This window comes from Lepidochelys olivacea (genome assembly GCF_965140295.1).
Source record: "Lepidochelys olivacea isolate rLepOli2 genome assembly, chromosome: 2".
Taxonomy (NCBI): domain Eukaryota; kingdom Metazoa; phylum Chordata; order Testudines; family Cheloniidae; genus Lepidochelys; species Lepidochelys olivacea.
The window spans coordinates 226,980,669-226,997,990 of NC_140412.1; the positions used below are offsets into that span (position 1 = coordinate 226,980,669).

At 43.5% G+C, this 17,322-nt stretch overlaps 1 protein-coding gene across 4 annotated transcripts in view; it reads right to left on the bottom strand.

Annotated features, from left to right (window-relative positions):
• Nucleotides 1-232: 232 nt before the first annotated feature.
• STEAP2 (STEAP2 metalloreductase) overlaps nt 233-17,322 on the bottom strand; it is a 31,481-nt gene continuing 14,391 nt past the window's right edge. For 3 of the 4 annotated variants that reach the window (XM_084618539.1, XM_084618540.1, XM_084618538.1), the window contains 2 exons: nt 9,842-10,006; nt 233-1,097 (listed from right to left, as the gene is read on the bottom strand). In XM_084618539.1, coding sequence (XP_084474665.1) covers nt 813-1,097; nt 9,842-10,006 — 450 coding nt within the window. In that variant the 3' untranslated portion in view covers nt 233-812. The remainder of the gene's footprint in view (nt 1,098-9,841; nt 10,007-17,322) is intronic. The other variant, XM_084618541.1, reaches the window with a different exon arrangement.

Here is a 17,322-nt window from a genome sequence, read left to right on the forward strand (position 1 = left end):
TTATTATATTCAAGTCATGTTTTAGTTCAAAGTCCTTGCTGAGCTACACAACTAAGTGTAATGTACGTGTGCGATAAATAATTTCACCATTAAAAATTTAATCTCGGCTGATTCAAAACATGTTTATTTCCTAAATCATTAAAATCTATTACTCTACATCAGTGCTTCCCAAACTTGTTCCGCCGCTTGTGCAGGGAAAATCTCTGGCGGGCTGGCCGGTTTGTTTACCTGCTGCGTCCGCAGGTTCGGCCAAGGGATGTATTGGCCGCCACTTCCAGCAGCTCCCATTGGCCTGGAGCAGCAAACCGCAGTCAGTGGGAGCCGCGATCGGCCGAACCTGCGGATGCGGCAGGTAAACAAACCGGCCCGGCCCGCCAGGGGCTTTCCCTGCATAAGTAGCGGAACAAGTTTGGGAACCACTGCTCTACATTCTGGCCTGACTAACTAAAAAAGGGTGGTTTTAATAAAAGAAGTACTGTCTGGAACATATGTTATCAGTCAAAGAAATGCTGTCTGGAACATTTGATTTTAATTATAAAACCACAATGTTTGTGATACAATTGTGCAAAGAAGCATTAAAAAAATCCTGATTTCACATTGTTTGCCCTCTTGTAACTTAAAACTGAAGTGATTTTTTTTAAATTTTCTGAAGAAAAATAAATTGCTCATTCCTTGGCTGAGAGCTTGTACCATATGCCAAGCAAGCCCATAGCAACTTTTACCTGTGAGTTATATAAACTCCTAAAAACACAAGTTTTAAAACAAAAAAACCAGTGACAACTGTAACAGTCCTAATGGACACTATTCCAACATTACATCACCGTAATCCTTTCTGGTGAGAGATGTGGAACAGTCCCACCTCTTTCTTCCATAACTTGGCTTTTTTCCCAGCCTCTTCTGATTCTTCTCAGTTTCCTGCTTATACATGGAAAGAGTAAAATGATCTTACCTACAATTACAATAAAAGGCAAAACAAGGGCAAGAACAAAGTTTGGTGGTGTATAAAACCTGTAGTATTCTTCTTCAAAGGCTCTCTTCCACCCATAAATTAACACATGGAAAGTACTTATGAGCAGAGCGACATATCCCAGTGTAGACTTTGGAAAAAAACAGAGAAAAGAAACAGAAGTTAAAACCTGATCCCTTATTATCAGCCACGCCTACTATACCACTTTAAAATTTCAGCCAGGTTCAATTTTATTTAAAAAAAATCACAATGTACTCGTTATTGTAATGTGCTGAAAATTAAAGGCTAAATTCTACCCTGATTTACATCCCATCCCTCTTGGCTTCCACAGGCCTGCATGCTTGCTCTACTTTGAAAAGCTAAGAGATCCTCAAACATGTAAAGAAAACAAACTAGTCACAATCTAAAATCTGGCAGTCAGTTGAGTTTCAGGGGTGTAAATAATGAAGTCAATGGAGTTATGTAAGAGTAAAACTGGTGTTGTGATATCAGATTCAGGTACCCAGTGTGTCGCATGAGAGAACAAAGGGCTAGTTTGGAGTATGGAGCAGTGTGGCTATGCAGGAGGAGCCCTGGAATGGAACTCCTTGATCCCCATTGCTCCTACAGGGAGAAAGGAGTAAACTGAGACACCCCTAAAGGATGCTGCTTGCTTCCCCATCACAATGGCCGAGCTCCACTGGTTGGACAGTAGAATCAAGACTTGGACCACTCCTGACCTGTCTTTGTCCCTTCCATGTAAACTAGTTAATGGGGATATCTGGAGCTTAGGGCCTACAATCAACAGTACAATTATGAAGACTCCAAGTTAAAAGCATTAGCCTGCATTCTAGAAATCCCAAACCACCTTAAAAATGACTGCAGCAATGCTTTTAACTGTGGTGTTTATCGTATGAAGGGAAACACTTCACCACCAAAGCTGATGTAACGTCTCACTCAGTTGCAAAAGATTTAGTGGAAGAATCATCAAAACTGGCTACCAAGATTTTGTTCTCTAACTACAGTAAAAATAAAGAGGTAGAAACCTAACGTCTCTCCTGTCATTAACGAAAAGTATAGCCTGAAGGGCGAAAAGGGAAAAGATTCAGTGACACAAAAAAGGGAAATATTTTTGTCAGCCTTTTGAGGAAGGTAACAGACTTTAACAGAAGGTAACAAAGCTGCTATTTTCTTTGCATTACTTTTTTCGGTGTACACAATGGTTTCCAAAGTTGTGTTGGCATTTTTTTAGATGTACTACCTCATTTAGTTAAAAAGAGCAAGAACAAAAATCCCCAAGAAATTGAACATTATAGGCCAGATCCTATCTGGTATAATTTGGCATATGCAGGATCTTGCCTGATATTCTGGAAAGAAATTCAGATGACAAATAAAAGCTTGGGCCTGACTCACCACTGCATTGTTCCAGTTCTATGCTGGTGTGACTCTCTTGAAATCAATGCTGTTACACTAAGATGACCAGACAGCAAGCGTCAAAAATTGGGACGGGGGTGGGGGATAATAGGAGCCTATATAAGAAAAAGACACAAAAATCGGGACTGTCCGTATAAAATCGGGACATCTGGTCATGCTATGTTACCCAGTGTAAACATGGAACAATGTAGTGAATCTGACCACTCATTTCTTCAGCAGGCTTAGCTATGGGTAATACTATATAACAATTATTGGAAAAAGCCAGTGATAATGAAATCCTTTACAGATGTTTTTCATCCTTTCAGAAGAGAAAGCTTAGTTTTATTTAAGTGCCATTGGAGGACTAAGATTTGACAGAACATTATGTTACTTTTGCACCTAAAAGAGAAAAGCCTGACAACAATTAAACTCCAGTCACACAAGGAATGGAGTATGGGGTTTTCTTCTGAGTTTACTACCCTCTTCATCTCCTCTCTTCCACACTAGTAAACCTGCCCAACTAGAAAAGGGCTGCTCTTCATATAGTCTAGGCTTGTGCACTGTTCTGATTGTTACTTAGGTGTGATATAGCACAATAACAAACACATGACTTACTCCTGAAAAGTGTGACTAGTTGACTCAGTTTAGGGCTTGTCTACATGGCAACTGGCAAGGCCCAGTGTAAATCTACAGAACTAAGATCCCATGTGGAAACTGCTACAGTGCAGTGAAAGTATGCCAAGCGGCACTCCAGGACTTTCAGTGCACTGCAGCAGTGTCCACACAAGATGTTACTGTGAAGCAAACTGATGTGCTATAGATTAACACTGTGGCTTGTCATACAGTAAATTGCCATTTACACAAGCGCTTAGAAACCAAGTGTGTTACGCAAGGTGAGCTAGAAACAGTATTTGCACGGGTGTGCGGCTCTCAGAAGGGAGAGTGTTAGAAGGGGGAGGTCAGAAACTGAGCAGCTGCAATGATGCTGAGTGTCACAACCAGGATGTGGGTGATCTGACCTAGTGGTCAGAGCAGGAGTCAGTCCAAGTCGAATGCCAGGAGGTCAGAGTCCAAGATAGGTCAGAGGGCAAACAGAGTCAGGTGTCAAGAGGCAGGCAAGGTCATGTTATCAGGAGACTGGGGTCAGGTACCAGATTACAGATAGCCATCAGAGAGACAGGGAAAGGACAAATCAGGGTCAGAAGCCAGTGTCTCGGGTCTCTCATTAGCAGGATCAGAAGCAGACAGGTGGTCTGTGTTGTTGCTCAGACAGCTCCTCATCATGGCTTCCTGGTTTATATACTTGTATTGGCCAGTCAGTGGGCTGTGGGGTGCCACTCAGGCCCTGAAGGGTGGTACTTCCTCTCAACTCCAGCTTTGCAGGGTCTTCTTCAGGATGCCCGACCTAAACCTCTCGTGGCGATGCAGAGGCATCAGCCAGAATCCCCCTGAGCCCCAGGCTCTAGCTTGGTAGGTTCTTATACTGAACCCTCATCTGTAGGATGGAAGTGAAAATTTCAGCAGCCATTGCTTTGGACAATCTATGCTTCTGCTAGATACAGGAGTAAAACTCGTGTCATGCTACTCCATTACCAACTTCCCTGGCTAGAAAAGCTATACTGAGCTGACCAGCCCTTATTACACTCTGCATCTCCTGCTGATTTCAGACAGGATTATAATCATTAAGTGCAAACCTTCTTTATAATATTGTATTTCACTAGGTAGAGAAATAGCTCTAAAAGGGCATTTGCTGTATTTTATCTGGCTCTGCCTAAGCACTCTATATGAGATTTGAGCTTAATCACTGTTAATGTGTGGTGGAATGCTAGCTTCATTTTCCTTGGTAAAATAATCCTTGTAAGGTCAGTGTTTATGAAACAAGGCTTGAGGCAGAGGATGTTTCCTAAGAATTAATGACTAGCTAGGGAACATTTAATGCCCCGAGAAGCAGTTAAAGACCATTACATTTAGTTGGTCATTAATCCCAAGAAAACACCTTGTGTTTCAATTATTACTGCCATTGCATGCCAAAGGTGATAATTAAAAAGACAATTTGTCCAAATTCTCTTTAATGTGTGATGCAGTTTCACATGAGGGCAAGTCGAGAGGAGGAATGTCCTGTACCGCAGTCTTGAATCATCTCTCAGCATTTCATTATAGTTTATAAGCTGTGATAACTAGAAACAAGTTGATTTTTATTACAGTGGGAATAGTTGTGGTATACTAGTGCATGCCAAAGACCACAAAACAACTGGGCAATGATTTGCTGGCATGCACATTTCTATCCCCACAACCTGAGGCCAAAGTTTGGAAACTTTGGTAAGGAAAAGCTACAATTGCATGGCTTGCTGCTGGAGTTCCTGATCATACACTGGATGTATGGCTCAAATCACCTGTGACTAATTGTTATTTTATTTTAAACTGAAGATTTAGTTCATACCATCATCTATAGCATAGTCCCAGGCAGAGAACTCCTGAAGGAGAAAGTCCACTTGGTAGTGAGGTTATGGAAATGTAAATGGCCATAATTTTGCTTCTCTTCATTACCTAAGAAGTGGGTGGCACTTGTCAGGGAATGGGGAAAGCCAGGTCAGTTGGGGGAAGGGCTGAGTCAACACATTCCTTCAGCAACCGCTGTTGGAGGTTTCATATAGGTTTCTCACTTGACAGAATCCCAAAGAGAGAAGGAGGAATCCCTCCACAGACAGAACACCTCTGACAATTGCAGCTAATGCAATATTCCCTGTCACTCCCCTTAAAATGGCTATAATTTACAAAGCCCTTCTAGGGCCCTAATTATTAAAGAAGTGATGATGTGTGTTACATGTGTGTTACATGAGAGGAGATATAATTGCTCTCTATAAATACATCAGAGGGATACATACAAGGGAGGGAGAGGAGTTATTTAAGTGCCAGTATGGACACAAGACCAAATGAATGTAAAGTGGCCATCAAGAAGTTTAAGCTCAAAATTAGGCGAAGATTTCTAACCATCAGAGGAGTGAAGTTCTGGAACAGCCTTACAAGGCGAACAGAGGGGGTAAAAAACCTAATTGGCTTCAAGACTGCGCTGGATAAATTTCAGCAGTGGGTGAGGTTCTGCAGCTGCAATATGCATGAGGTCAGATTAGATGATCACAGTGGTCCCTTCTGACCTTAAAGTCTATGAGTCTACATAGGCAAGAATCAGTCAACAGTGACAGGATTATGAACTAGGCAATATAATTACAATGGGACAAACCAGTCCTTAGTCAGACAGGACTCTACATTAATACACCCCAAAGTATAGCAAAATACACACTTTTTGGACACGCTTTATCAGAATGTCTCCCAGCAACAGATGTAAGTCTATTAGTATTTCATATCCATAACCACAGCTTAAAGGTGACAATAATTTCATTTCATGTTGACACCTTTCTGTGATTAACGGGGGCTTGTGCTTTTTGTATGTCTCAATGCCTCTTGCTGGTTATGTCTATTTGCTTGTCTATCAGCTTTCAGTACCAGTTAAGATGTGTTACACACAGGAAGTATATGAAGTGCTTTACCACAGCTTATTCCTAAGTGTCTCCCCTTCCATATGATCTACACATATGTTGGGCTGCCATGCCTGCATTTTCCCAGCTGCTGCATGGCAGTTCCTAGTTCAGGGCAGACAATTCTGGGTTAGTCCAGTGACATGACAGTCTGTCTCTTGTCAGACAGTGGTGTTACTATTAAAATGGTGACTTCTGCAAGGCAGGAATGCCTGCTGATGGGGATGAAAGACCTCCTTTATGCCACATGGATAGCAAATGCAGCCTCTTACTTCCACAGTCTCATGCGTATAATGCATTTAGGAGCTAGCTATGCTTTGCCCTTCAAAGGCCCTACACTCTGTGTTTATGGAGGGCAGCAAATAAAAATAAAGTATATGGAAAGTCCCAGAAGCAGTGGAAGAAGGACAGCAGTGGAAGAAGGCATGTTCCCACCGTGCTGCTGGCAGCTCATGCCAAGGCCCCTAGGCCTCAGTGAATTCTGACAAATGCATAGCTGGAAACACCAGTCTGAGTGTTAGTATTATTAAAGTAGATATTAGAGTTATAAGAATGTGTTTAGACTTTATGAAATGCTTGCAGGAAGCTGCATGTATTAATCTCACTTAACATCTATACCCCATGTTATAAGGTTATATTAAGTTTTTGCATTGTAAACCTCTGTAACTGTGTAACTCATCAAACAGGAAAGAAGCATTAAATAATGTAAAATGCCAGCTTCCTACAGAAGGTGTTAGGTTCTGCATACAAGAAGGCCTACTGAAACCAAATGAGCCATTGTGAAACATCAAAGGACATAGACTGTTGATTGCTCCCCTCACACTCTTGAAGAGGAGACATGCAAGAGGACTTATCCCATCAGCTTGAACTCTGGGGGAAGTGAATATACATCCCGGACAAAAAGAAACTGTATCTCTATGCTGCTTGAACTCTGAGGGGTGAAGAATTCTAAGCATAAGCAAGAGTTTCCTATTGCTTGGCCTGGGTTAGCCCTAAAAGACATACAGAGCTTCCACATTACAGCAACTTCTATTACTTTTTAAAACCTTAGACTGTAACTCATATGTGTGTATGTTTACCTGATTTAACCTTTTTTTGTGTGTGTGTTTTTTTGAAAAAAAGGGGGTGGGGGGGTGAGAAAACCTGTATTTGTGCTGGAAATGGCCCACCTTGATTTTCATACACATTGTGAGGAGAGTGGTCACTTTGGATAAGCTATTACCAGCAGGAGAGTGAGTTTGTGTGTGTGGTTTTTGGAGGGGAGTGGGCGGGTGAGAAAACCTGGATCTGTGCTGGAAATGGCCCACCTTGATTATCATACACATTTTAAAGAGAGTGATCACTTTGGATGGGCTATTACCAGCAGGAGAGTGAGTTTGTGTGTGTGTGTGTGGGGGGGGGGGGGCGGAGGGTGAGAAAACCTGGATTTGTGCTGGAAATGGCCCAACTTGATGATCACTTTAGATAAGCTATTACCAGCAGGAGAGTGGGGTGGGAAGAGGTATTGTTTCATGGTCTCTGTGTATATAATGTCTTCTGCAGTTTCCACGGTATGCATCCGATGAAGTGAGCTGTAGCTCACGAAAGCTCATGCTCAAATAAATTGGTTAGTCTCTAAGGTGCCACAAGTACTCCTTTTCTTTTTGTGATTTAACCTTGTAAATAACTCATGTATTTCTTTTGTTAGTTAATAAATCTTTAGTTATTTTATTATAGGATTACTATAAGCATTGTCTTTGGTAGGGAGATCTAGGGTACAAGTGACTGGTCCTTTGGGAATGGGAGTAACCTGAATATTGTTAAAGCGGCAAAGAGTCCTGTGGCACCTTATAGACTAACAGACATATTGGAACATAAGCTTTCATGGGTGAATACCCACTTCGTTGGATGCAACGAAGGATGCATCCGACAAAGTGGGTATTCACCCACAAAAGCATATGTTCCAATATGTCTGTTAGTCTATAAGGTGCCACAGGACTCTTTGCTGCTTTTACAGATCCAGACTAACATGGCTACCCCTCTGATACTGAATATTGTTGTGATTTTTGGTATAAGGGACTATCTATCTCAAAGTCAAGCTTGCGTAGGCGGTAAGATAGACCGGAGTACCCAGGGAGGACTGTCTGTGACTCCATGTTAAGGCTATTGTAGTGCTTGAGGAGTTCACATTTGACACTTGGTTGGTGAAATCTCAGTATAGACCACACTGCCAGTTTGGGGTTTGTGCCCTACTTCTTCAGAGTCTGACCTGAAGTTGGTTCTCATGCTCATCAGCCACTTCAGACAGCTTAACACCCACCTCCAGAGATTGTGGATGCATTTCTGCTTCCAGTGTTCATGTGTGAAGGGAGGGGGAAAGTGTGTCAGGGCAGGAGGAAGGGACAGAAGGCTCCCCTTGAAAAATGCAAAAATACAGCCTTCCAAAGTCATGGGAGTTAATCTAGCTGGAATCAACATTAATCTCCCCACTCTGGATGGGGAGCAAGTCACAGAAAATGGCAGCATTGCACCCTAGGGACCCACACTGCCAGGGAGACTGAAGTGTGAGGAGCACCATGTAGGTTGCTGTCCTTCCACATCGTTTCCTGAAAACTGCAGGGATGTGAAGAGTTTGAAGCTGCATTTCCTGCCATTTCTGCAGCCCCCACCACCTATCTCCTGAAGGGATCATTCAGTGGAAACACTATGAGGTAAACTTTATGGAATTTCTCTTCTTCTTCCACCAATTTTACAATAGAAGAACAAAATAATGCCCCAAGAATCCTGAAGTGGACTTATTCTAAATATAGCCAAACCCTGCTATTACTGTGTATGTTACTTATCTCTTGATGTATTGCTGGAACCTCCTGGAAAACACTGAAAATCTTCTATGTGCTCTTTTTTACAAAAAGTTAGGGACATTTGCATGAAACGAAGATCTGTATAGTTTACAAGTTCATGTACTTCTGATGGCTCACTTGAGGAATAAGCACCAGAAGCAGAAAGACTTTTGTTTATTAACAAAAATATTGTCTCTCAGTGAGTTCAGATCAAATCTGTTCTGTTTACAAGTAAACTGATGTTTTGTTCTAACTGCTAGCCCTGCAAATTCACTCTGGGATCTGAAAGTCAAGCTCTGCTCTTTTTACCCAGGGCATCATCCCCTGGAATAAAGCTTCTAATGACCATATTAGATCTTCAGCTATAAAGTTACGTGCACCCCATTCAGTGACACCTGTTCAGTTGAATGCCTGCAGTGGGTCTGCACATGTGTAACTGATACATTCTGTCAACGAAAAAGGAATAGTGCCAGCCTACTCAGTCTTAGCTGTATTGGCTCTGCAAGGCCAACAGGAGTAAAATGCAGTAAATACTAATGTCACTAATGGAGATAGATCTCACTGAATACACACAGGGAGAAAGAGCTGCTTTGGATTTTTTTGAAAAATCACTTTTGTCAAAAAATATCAATTTGTCAAAATTGAAATGGCTCGTGAAACAGGACTGAGTTCGTCAAATCTCTCGACTCAAAAAAATGTCATGAGAAAGAGTTTCAAAATTGTCAAAATGTTTTGTTCTGACACTTTCCAAACAAACATTTCTGGTTTTCAGATTGGAAATGATTTTTGAACTATCAAAATTATTATTCAGATGATCAACACTAAACATTCTGCATAACCTGAGATTCAGTTTTTTGGTTCACAAATATTTTTGAGATTTTGACTTCTCATCTCAATTTGAGACAGGAGAAAATTTTTAACTCCTGAAAACAGTAGTAGTACAGGAAAACCATTTTCTGCCCAACTCTAAGAGGGACTCTCTCTATTGAGTGAGAAGTTGTATAATTTTTACAGTTACTATTGAGAGGAAAAAAACCCTTATTTTTCATCTTATAGCAAAATAATAGGTTCAAAATAAAAAAGAACATGCAATCTTATTAACACAAACAACCAAAGAACACACACACCTGAATAAAACTGAATTCCCTCCAGTTTAAGGCACTGTTTACTGAAGGGATGGAAGTAACTGCCAACAAAGAAAGCAAGCCGAGACTCATTATTCCAAAGGAGATATACATTTCAATTCGCCACACTTCTTCCTCATTCCAAGAATTTTCCACATTTGCATGAACCTGAGGACACAGCGGAAAAGATGTCTTTTATTTTCCAGAATATTAAACACTATTTACAAAAGCTCTTTTGATGAGCAAGAGCCTCCAGTCTGAGTTTTGTAAGAAAACAGATTACAAACATAAAATGTAGTCAAATATTTTAGAGATTTCTTCATGTCTTGGAGAAAAAGCTATTGCTCCATCACTGCGGGTTCTGGGTGCATATTAGGTTGAAAGATATGTTGAAACAGTGGCAAGAAGGAGAAGTAATTCTTAAAGCATTAGCTACTGCTTATTTATAGAAATTATCTGATGAAATCAGATGAAATTCTCCACATTGCGACACGAAATACCTACATTTTTCAGGCAGCAATGATTTATGTTCCACTGTAAAATGGGTGGGCTTGCAATTCTCTTTATTTTGTTGAACTTTGTCAAGGTTCCTCCCCCATTCTGAACTCTAGGGTACAGATGTGGGGACCTGCATGAAAAACCTCCTAAGCTTATCTTTACCAGCTTAGGTCAAAACTTCCCCAAGGTACAAAATATTCCACCCATCGTCCTTGGATTGGCCGCTACCACCACCAAACTAATACTGGTAACTGGGGAAGAGCTGTTTGGAGGCGTCTTTCCCCCCAAAATACTTCCCAAAACCTTGCACTCCACTTCCTGGACAAGGTTTGGTAAAAAGCCTCACCAATTTGCCTAGGTGACTACAGACCCAAACCCTTGGATCTGAGAACAATGAAAAAGCATTCAGTTTTCTTACAAGAAGACTTTTAATAAAAAAATAGAAGTAAATAGAAATAAAGAAATCCCCCCTGTAAAATCAGGATGGTAGATATCTCACAGGGTAATTAGATTCTAAAACATAGAGAACCCCTCTAGGCAAAACCTTAAGTTACAAAAAAGATACACAGACAGAAATAGTTATTCTATTCAGCACAATTCTTTTCTCAGCCATTTAAAGAAATCATAATCTAGCACATACCTAGCTAGATTACTTACTAAAAGTTCTAAGACTCCATTCCTGGTCTATCCCCGGCAGAAACCAGCATATAGACAGACACACGGACCCTTTGTTTCTCTCCCTCCTCCCAGCTTTTGAAAGTATCTTGTCTCCTCATTGGTCATTTTGGTCAGGTGCCAGCGAGGTTACCTTTAGCTTCTTAACCCTTTACAGGTGAGAGGAGCTTTCCCCTGGCCAGGAGGGATTTCAAAGGGGTTTACCCTTCCCTTTATATTTATGACACGCCCCCCAAATCTCAGCTAGGGTGAAACACTGGCTGGGATTTCTTCCTGGAGCTCTAGGAAAACAGAGTTAATAAGACACACGCATCTCTAAATATACTACCAAGTACATAAAGACTAACAATATTTTCCACATCTCAAGGATGATTTTAACCAGTTGATTCTGGGAAACTTTCATGGGAGAGTGCATCAGCCACTTTGTTAGAAGCTCCTGAGATGTGTTGGATGTCAAAATCAAAATCTTGGAGAGCTAAACTCCACCGAAGAAGTTTTTTGTTAGTTTCCTTGATGGTGTGAAGCCACTTCAGTGCAGCATGGTCGGTTTGCAGGTGGAAACGCCGTCCCCAAACATATGGGCGTAGCTTTTCCAGAGCGTAGACAATGGCGTAACATTCTTTTTCAGTGACTGACCAGTTGCTTTCCCTCTCAGACAGTTTTTTGCTGATAAACACTACAGGGTGGAATTCTTGATCAGGTCCTTTCTGCATTAAAACTGCTCCCACACCATGCTCGGACGCATCTGTGGTTACTAGGAACGGTTTGTCAAAGTCTGGGGCCCTTAGTACAGGGTCAGACATGAGTGTCGCTTTAAGCTTGTTAAAGGCCTTCTGACACTTTTCGGTTCACTGAACAGCATTTGGCTGTTTCTTTTTGGTTAGGTCTGTCAGTGGGGCAGCGATTTGGCTGTAGTGAGGTACAAATCGTCTGTAATAACCGGCCAAGCCTAAGAAGGATTGAACCTGTTTCTTTGACTTTGGGACAGGCCACTTTTGGATAGCATCCACTTTGGCCTGTAGGGGGCTGATAGTTCCTTGACCCACCTGGTGTCCAAGGTAAGTCACTCTGTTTAGGCCTATTTGACACTTCTTAGCCTTAACAGTTAGTCCTGCCTCCCTTATGCGCTCAAGGACTTTGTGTAGATGTTCCAGGTGGTCTGCCCAGGAATCCGAAAATATGGCCACATTGTCAAGGTAGGCGACTGCATATTCTCCTAATCCCGCTAGGAGACCATCTACAAGTCTTTGGAAAGTGGCGGGTGCATTTCGCAGCCCGAAAGGGAGTACATTAAATTCATACAGCCCGAGATGTGTGGTGAAGGCTGACCTTTCCTTGGCAGATTCATCTAGCGGTACCTGCCAGTACCCCTTGGTTAAGTCCAAGGTAGAGATGAACTGGGCCCGTCCCAGTTTCTCTAATAGTTCATCTGTGCGTGGCATTGGATAGTTGTCTGGGCGAGTTACAGCATTTAGCTTACGGTAGTCCACGCAAAAACGTATTTCCCCATCTGGTTTGGGAACTAGAACCACTGGAGATGCCCATGCACTTTCAGAGGGGCGGATTACACCCATCTGTAACATATCCTGCATCTCCCGTTCTATAGCAGTTTTAGCTTGAGGAGACATCCGGTAAGGTTGGACCCTAATTGGGTGAGCATTACCTGTGTCAATGGAGTGGTATGCCTGTTCAGTCAGTCCTGGGGTGGCTGAGAACATTGGCGCGTAGCTAGTGCACAGCTCCTGGATCTGCTGTCGCTGCATACGCCCAAGGGTCATGGAGAGGTTCACCTCTTCCACACCACCACCACATTTCCCTTCGTAGTAGACACCTTCGGGCCACTCAGCATCGTCTCCTCCGTGGGCTGTAAACTGACAAACCTTTAATTCTCTGGAATAAAAGGGCTTTAGAGAATTAATATGGTACACCTTAGGCTTTCGGTTGGAGGTGGGGAATGCTATGAGATAATTAACAGCTCCCAGGCGCTCCTGGACCGTGAATGGCCCTTCCCACGATGCTTCCATTTTATGGGCCTGGAGTGCCTTTAAGACCATGACCTGGTCTCCTACTTTGAAGGAACGCTCTCTGGCATGTTTATCATACCAGGCTTTTTGCTCTTTTTGAGCATCCTGTAAGTTTTCTCTAGCAAGGGCTACAGAGGTTCGGAGGGTGTTTTCTAGGTTGGTTACAAAGTCCAGAATGTTAGTTCCTGGAGAAGGTGTAAATCCCTCCCATTGCTGCTTCACCAACTGCAATGGCCCCTTAACCTCACAGCCATATACAAGTTCAAATGGGGAAAACCCTAAACTGGGATGTGGTACAGCTCTGTAAGCAAAGAGCAACTGCTGCAACACTAGGTCCCAATCATTGGAGTGCTCATTTACGAATCATGGCCCCCAAAGTTCCATTAAACTTCTCCACCATGCCATTTGTTTGATGGTGGTAAGGAGTGGCAACCAAGTGATTTACCCCATGAGCTTCCCAAAGGTTTTCCATAGTTCCTGCCAGGAAATTAGTCCCTGCATCTGTGAGGATGTTGGAGGGCCAACCTACCCTGGCAAAAATGTCTGCTAGTGCCTGGCACACACTTTTAGCCCTGGTGTTGCTTAGAGCTACTGCTTCCGGCCATCAGGTGGCAAAATCCATGAAAGTCAGTATGTACTGCTTTCCTCTGGCTGTCTTTTTCGGAAAAGGACCCAGAATATCCACAGCTACTCGCTGAAATGGAACTTCAATGATGGGGAGTGGCTGGAGAGGGGCTTTGACCTGGTCTTGGGGTTTTCCCACTCTTTGGCACACCTCACCAGACTGGACATAGGTAGAAACATCCTTGCCCATTCCCTCCCAGTGGAATGACCCCCCCAAACGGTCTTTGGTCCTGTTCACCCCAGCATGGCCACTAGGGTGATCGTGGGCTAAGCTCAAGAGCTTGGCCCGGTATTTAGTTGGAACTACCAACTGTCTCTGAGGATGCCAGTCTTCCTGGTGTCCACCAGAAAGAGTTTCCTTGTATAAAAGTCCTCTTTCTACAACAAACCTGGATCGATTAGAAGAGCTGAGAGGCGGTGGGTTGCTCCGTGCCGCCGTCCAAGCTCTCTGGAGGCTTTCATCTGCTTCCTGTTTGGTCTGGAACTGTTCCCTTGATGCTGGAGACACCAGTCCCTCATTGGATTGTGGACCTAGGCTTGGTCCCTCTGGAAGCGATATAGGGGATGGAGCTGTTTCTGTTGACTGTGAACTGCTCTCCGCTGGTGCACTATGTTGGGATTCAGGCTCCGGCTGAGCCTCTTGTGTAGGGTTATCGGCTGTTGCCAGTTCAGGTTCAGTGGGGCCCTCTGGTGTTGAGGTTGCAAGTACTGGATTCAGTGCTGACACGGGGTCTGGTGTTGGTTGTTCGGCTGGTTCCGGTTCTGGGACTGGTTCCGTCTGGGTCTCTGGGACTAGATCCACTACTGCTGTTGCAGACATTGGCCTGGGGTCCGGGTCCATCACCTCTGACCGGGTCCTGATAGAAGTTTCCGGAACAGAGCTAGGCCTCACGGCTTGTTTAGCCTGGCTGCGGGTGACCGTTCCCACCCTCTTGGCCTGCTTCACATGATTGGCCAAGTCTTCCCCCAACAGCATGGGGATGGGATAATCATCATAGACTGCAAAAGTCCACATTCCTGACCAGCCCTTGTACTGGACAGGCAACTTGGCTGTAGGCAAATCGAAAGAGTTGGACTTGAAGGGTTGAATCGTCACTTGGATCTCTGGGTTGATTAAATTGGGGTCCACTAAGGAAGCATGGATAGCTGACACTTGTGCTCCAGTGTCCCTCCACGCGGTGACCTTCTTCCCGCCCACACTCACAGTTTCCCTCCGCTCCAAGGGTATTTGGGAGGTATCTGGGCCTGTGGACCTCTGGTGTGATTCCGGTGCAATGAACTGTAATCTGTTGGGGTTCTTGGGGCAGTTGGCCTTTATATGCCCCAGCTCGTTACATTTAAAACATCGTCCAGCTGACGGGTCACTGGGGCGAGGAGGGTTGCTGGAGAACGGGGTGGTGGGATGATAAGGGGTCTTGAGGGTTCTTTGGGAGGTAGGTGGGGCTTTGGGCAGCCCCCGGTAATAGGGTGGGGTCTGGGGTTGTCCCTTCTGGTCTCCACTCCAACTGCAACCAGTTTTCTTCTTCTCTGCCACCTCCACCCATCTGGCTCCAATCTCTCCTGCCTCGATTACAGTTTTGGGCTTCCCGTCTAGGATGTATCTTTCTATTTCCTCAAGAACACCCTCTAAGAATTGTTCCATTTGCATTAGGAAGGGCAAATTTACTGGAGATTCAACACTTGCTCCTGATATCCAGGCATCCCAATGTTTCACAATGTGGTAGGCATGTCGGGTAAATGACACGTCTGGTTTCCACCTTAGGGCTCTGAACCTCCGACGAGACTGCTCGGGTGTTATCCCCATTCTGACTCTCGCCTTGGATTTAAACAGTTCATACTTGTTCATGTGTTCTTTAGGCATTTCAGCTGCCACCTCAGCTAAGGGTCCACTGAGCTGCGGCCTCAGTTCTACCATGTATTTGTCAGTAGAGATGTTGTACCCAAGGCAGGCCCTTTCGAAGTTTTCTAAGAAGGCCTCAGTATCATCACGTGCCTTGTAGGTGGGGAACTTTCTGGGATGGGAAGTGGTACCTGGAGAAGGATTGCTAGGGTTTGTTGGTATATTCTGCTGGGCCTTTATCTTCTCCACCTCCTCCACATGCTTCCTCTCTTTTTCCTTCTCCTCCTCCACATGCTTCCTTGCCTCCATTTCCCTCTTGTGGGCAGCCTCCTGTACCTCCTTCTCCAGCCGCATGAGTTCTATCTGTCTTTCATGTTCCCTTTGTCTTTCCTCAGCCTGAAATTTGGCTAATTCCAGCTGTAGTCGAGCCGCGGACTTTGTCATTCTAACCTCTCTGTTTTTAACTAACTTTACACCCGAGGTTTAGAAATAAACAAACAAAACTTGGCTGTAAAACTTTGCTGTGCTGGAATAGAATACCTATTCTCTGATAGTGATTGTCAGCCTACAGAAAAAGACAATTCCCTTGTCTCTGCTCTGGGCCCAAATTAAAGCAAAAAACCTCCAACTACTTGGAAACCTGCTTACCCAGCCCAAAGAAAAAGCAAATGGGTAGAACACACACCCCCTATTTACTTTTAGGAAGAAAAGAAAAAAAAAACTCTGGGTTGGAAGACTGTGAATTTCCCTGCAGGAGTTCAGTACCCTGCCTCCAGGCAAAGAAAACCTGCAATTCACAAAGATAATCCCCTTTTGTCTCTGCTTGGCCACAAAGCAGAGAAAAACAAGCTGCTTTCAGTTTCAGCTGCTTTCTGGACTTCCTTTCCAAAGGAAAAAAAAATTTCCTTTTTAAAATCTGTATTTCTAGTTCAAAAAATCTCAACTGGATCTCAAAATGATTTCAGGTTAATCCCACCGCTGCCACCATGTCAAGGTTCGTCCCCCACTCTGAACTCTAGGGTACAGATGTGGGGACCTGCATGAAAATCCTCCTAAGCTTATCTTTACCAGCTTAGGTCAAAACTTCCCCAAGGTACAAAATATTCCACCCGTTGTCCTTGGATTGGCTGCTACCACCACCAAACTAATACTGGTTACTGGGGAAGAGCTGTTTGGAGGCGTCTTTCCCCCCAAAATACTTCCCAAAACCTTGCACCCCACTTCCTGGACAAGGTTTGGTAAAAAGCCTCACCAATTTGCCTAGGTGACTACAGACCCAAACCCTTGGATCTGAGAACAATGAAAAAGCATTCAGTTTTCTTACAAGAAGACTTTTAATAAAAAAATAGAAGTAAATAGAAATAAAGAAATCCCCCCTGTAAAATCAGGATGGTAGATATCTCACAGGGTAATTAGATTCTAAAACATAGAGAACCCCTCTAGGCAAAACCTTAAGTTACAAAAAAGATACACAGACAGAAATAGTTATTCTATTCAGCACAATTCTTTTCTCAGCCATTTAAAGAAATCATAATCTAGCACATACCTAGCTAGATTACTTACTAAAAGTTCTAAGACTCCATTCCTGGTCTATCCCCGGCAGAAACCAGCATATAGACAGACCCACGGACCCTTTGTTTCTCTCCCTCCTCCCAGCTTTTGAAAGTATCTTGTCTCCTCATTGGTCATTTTGGTCAGGTGCCAGCGAGGTTACCTTTAGCTTCTTAACCCTTTACAGGTGAGAGGAGCTTTCCCCTGGCCAGGAGGGATTTCAAAGGGGTTTAGCCTTCCCTTTATATTTATGACAAACAAATTATCATCAT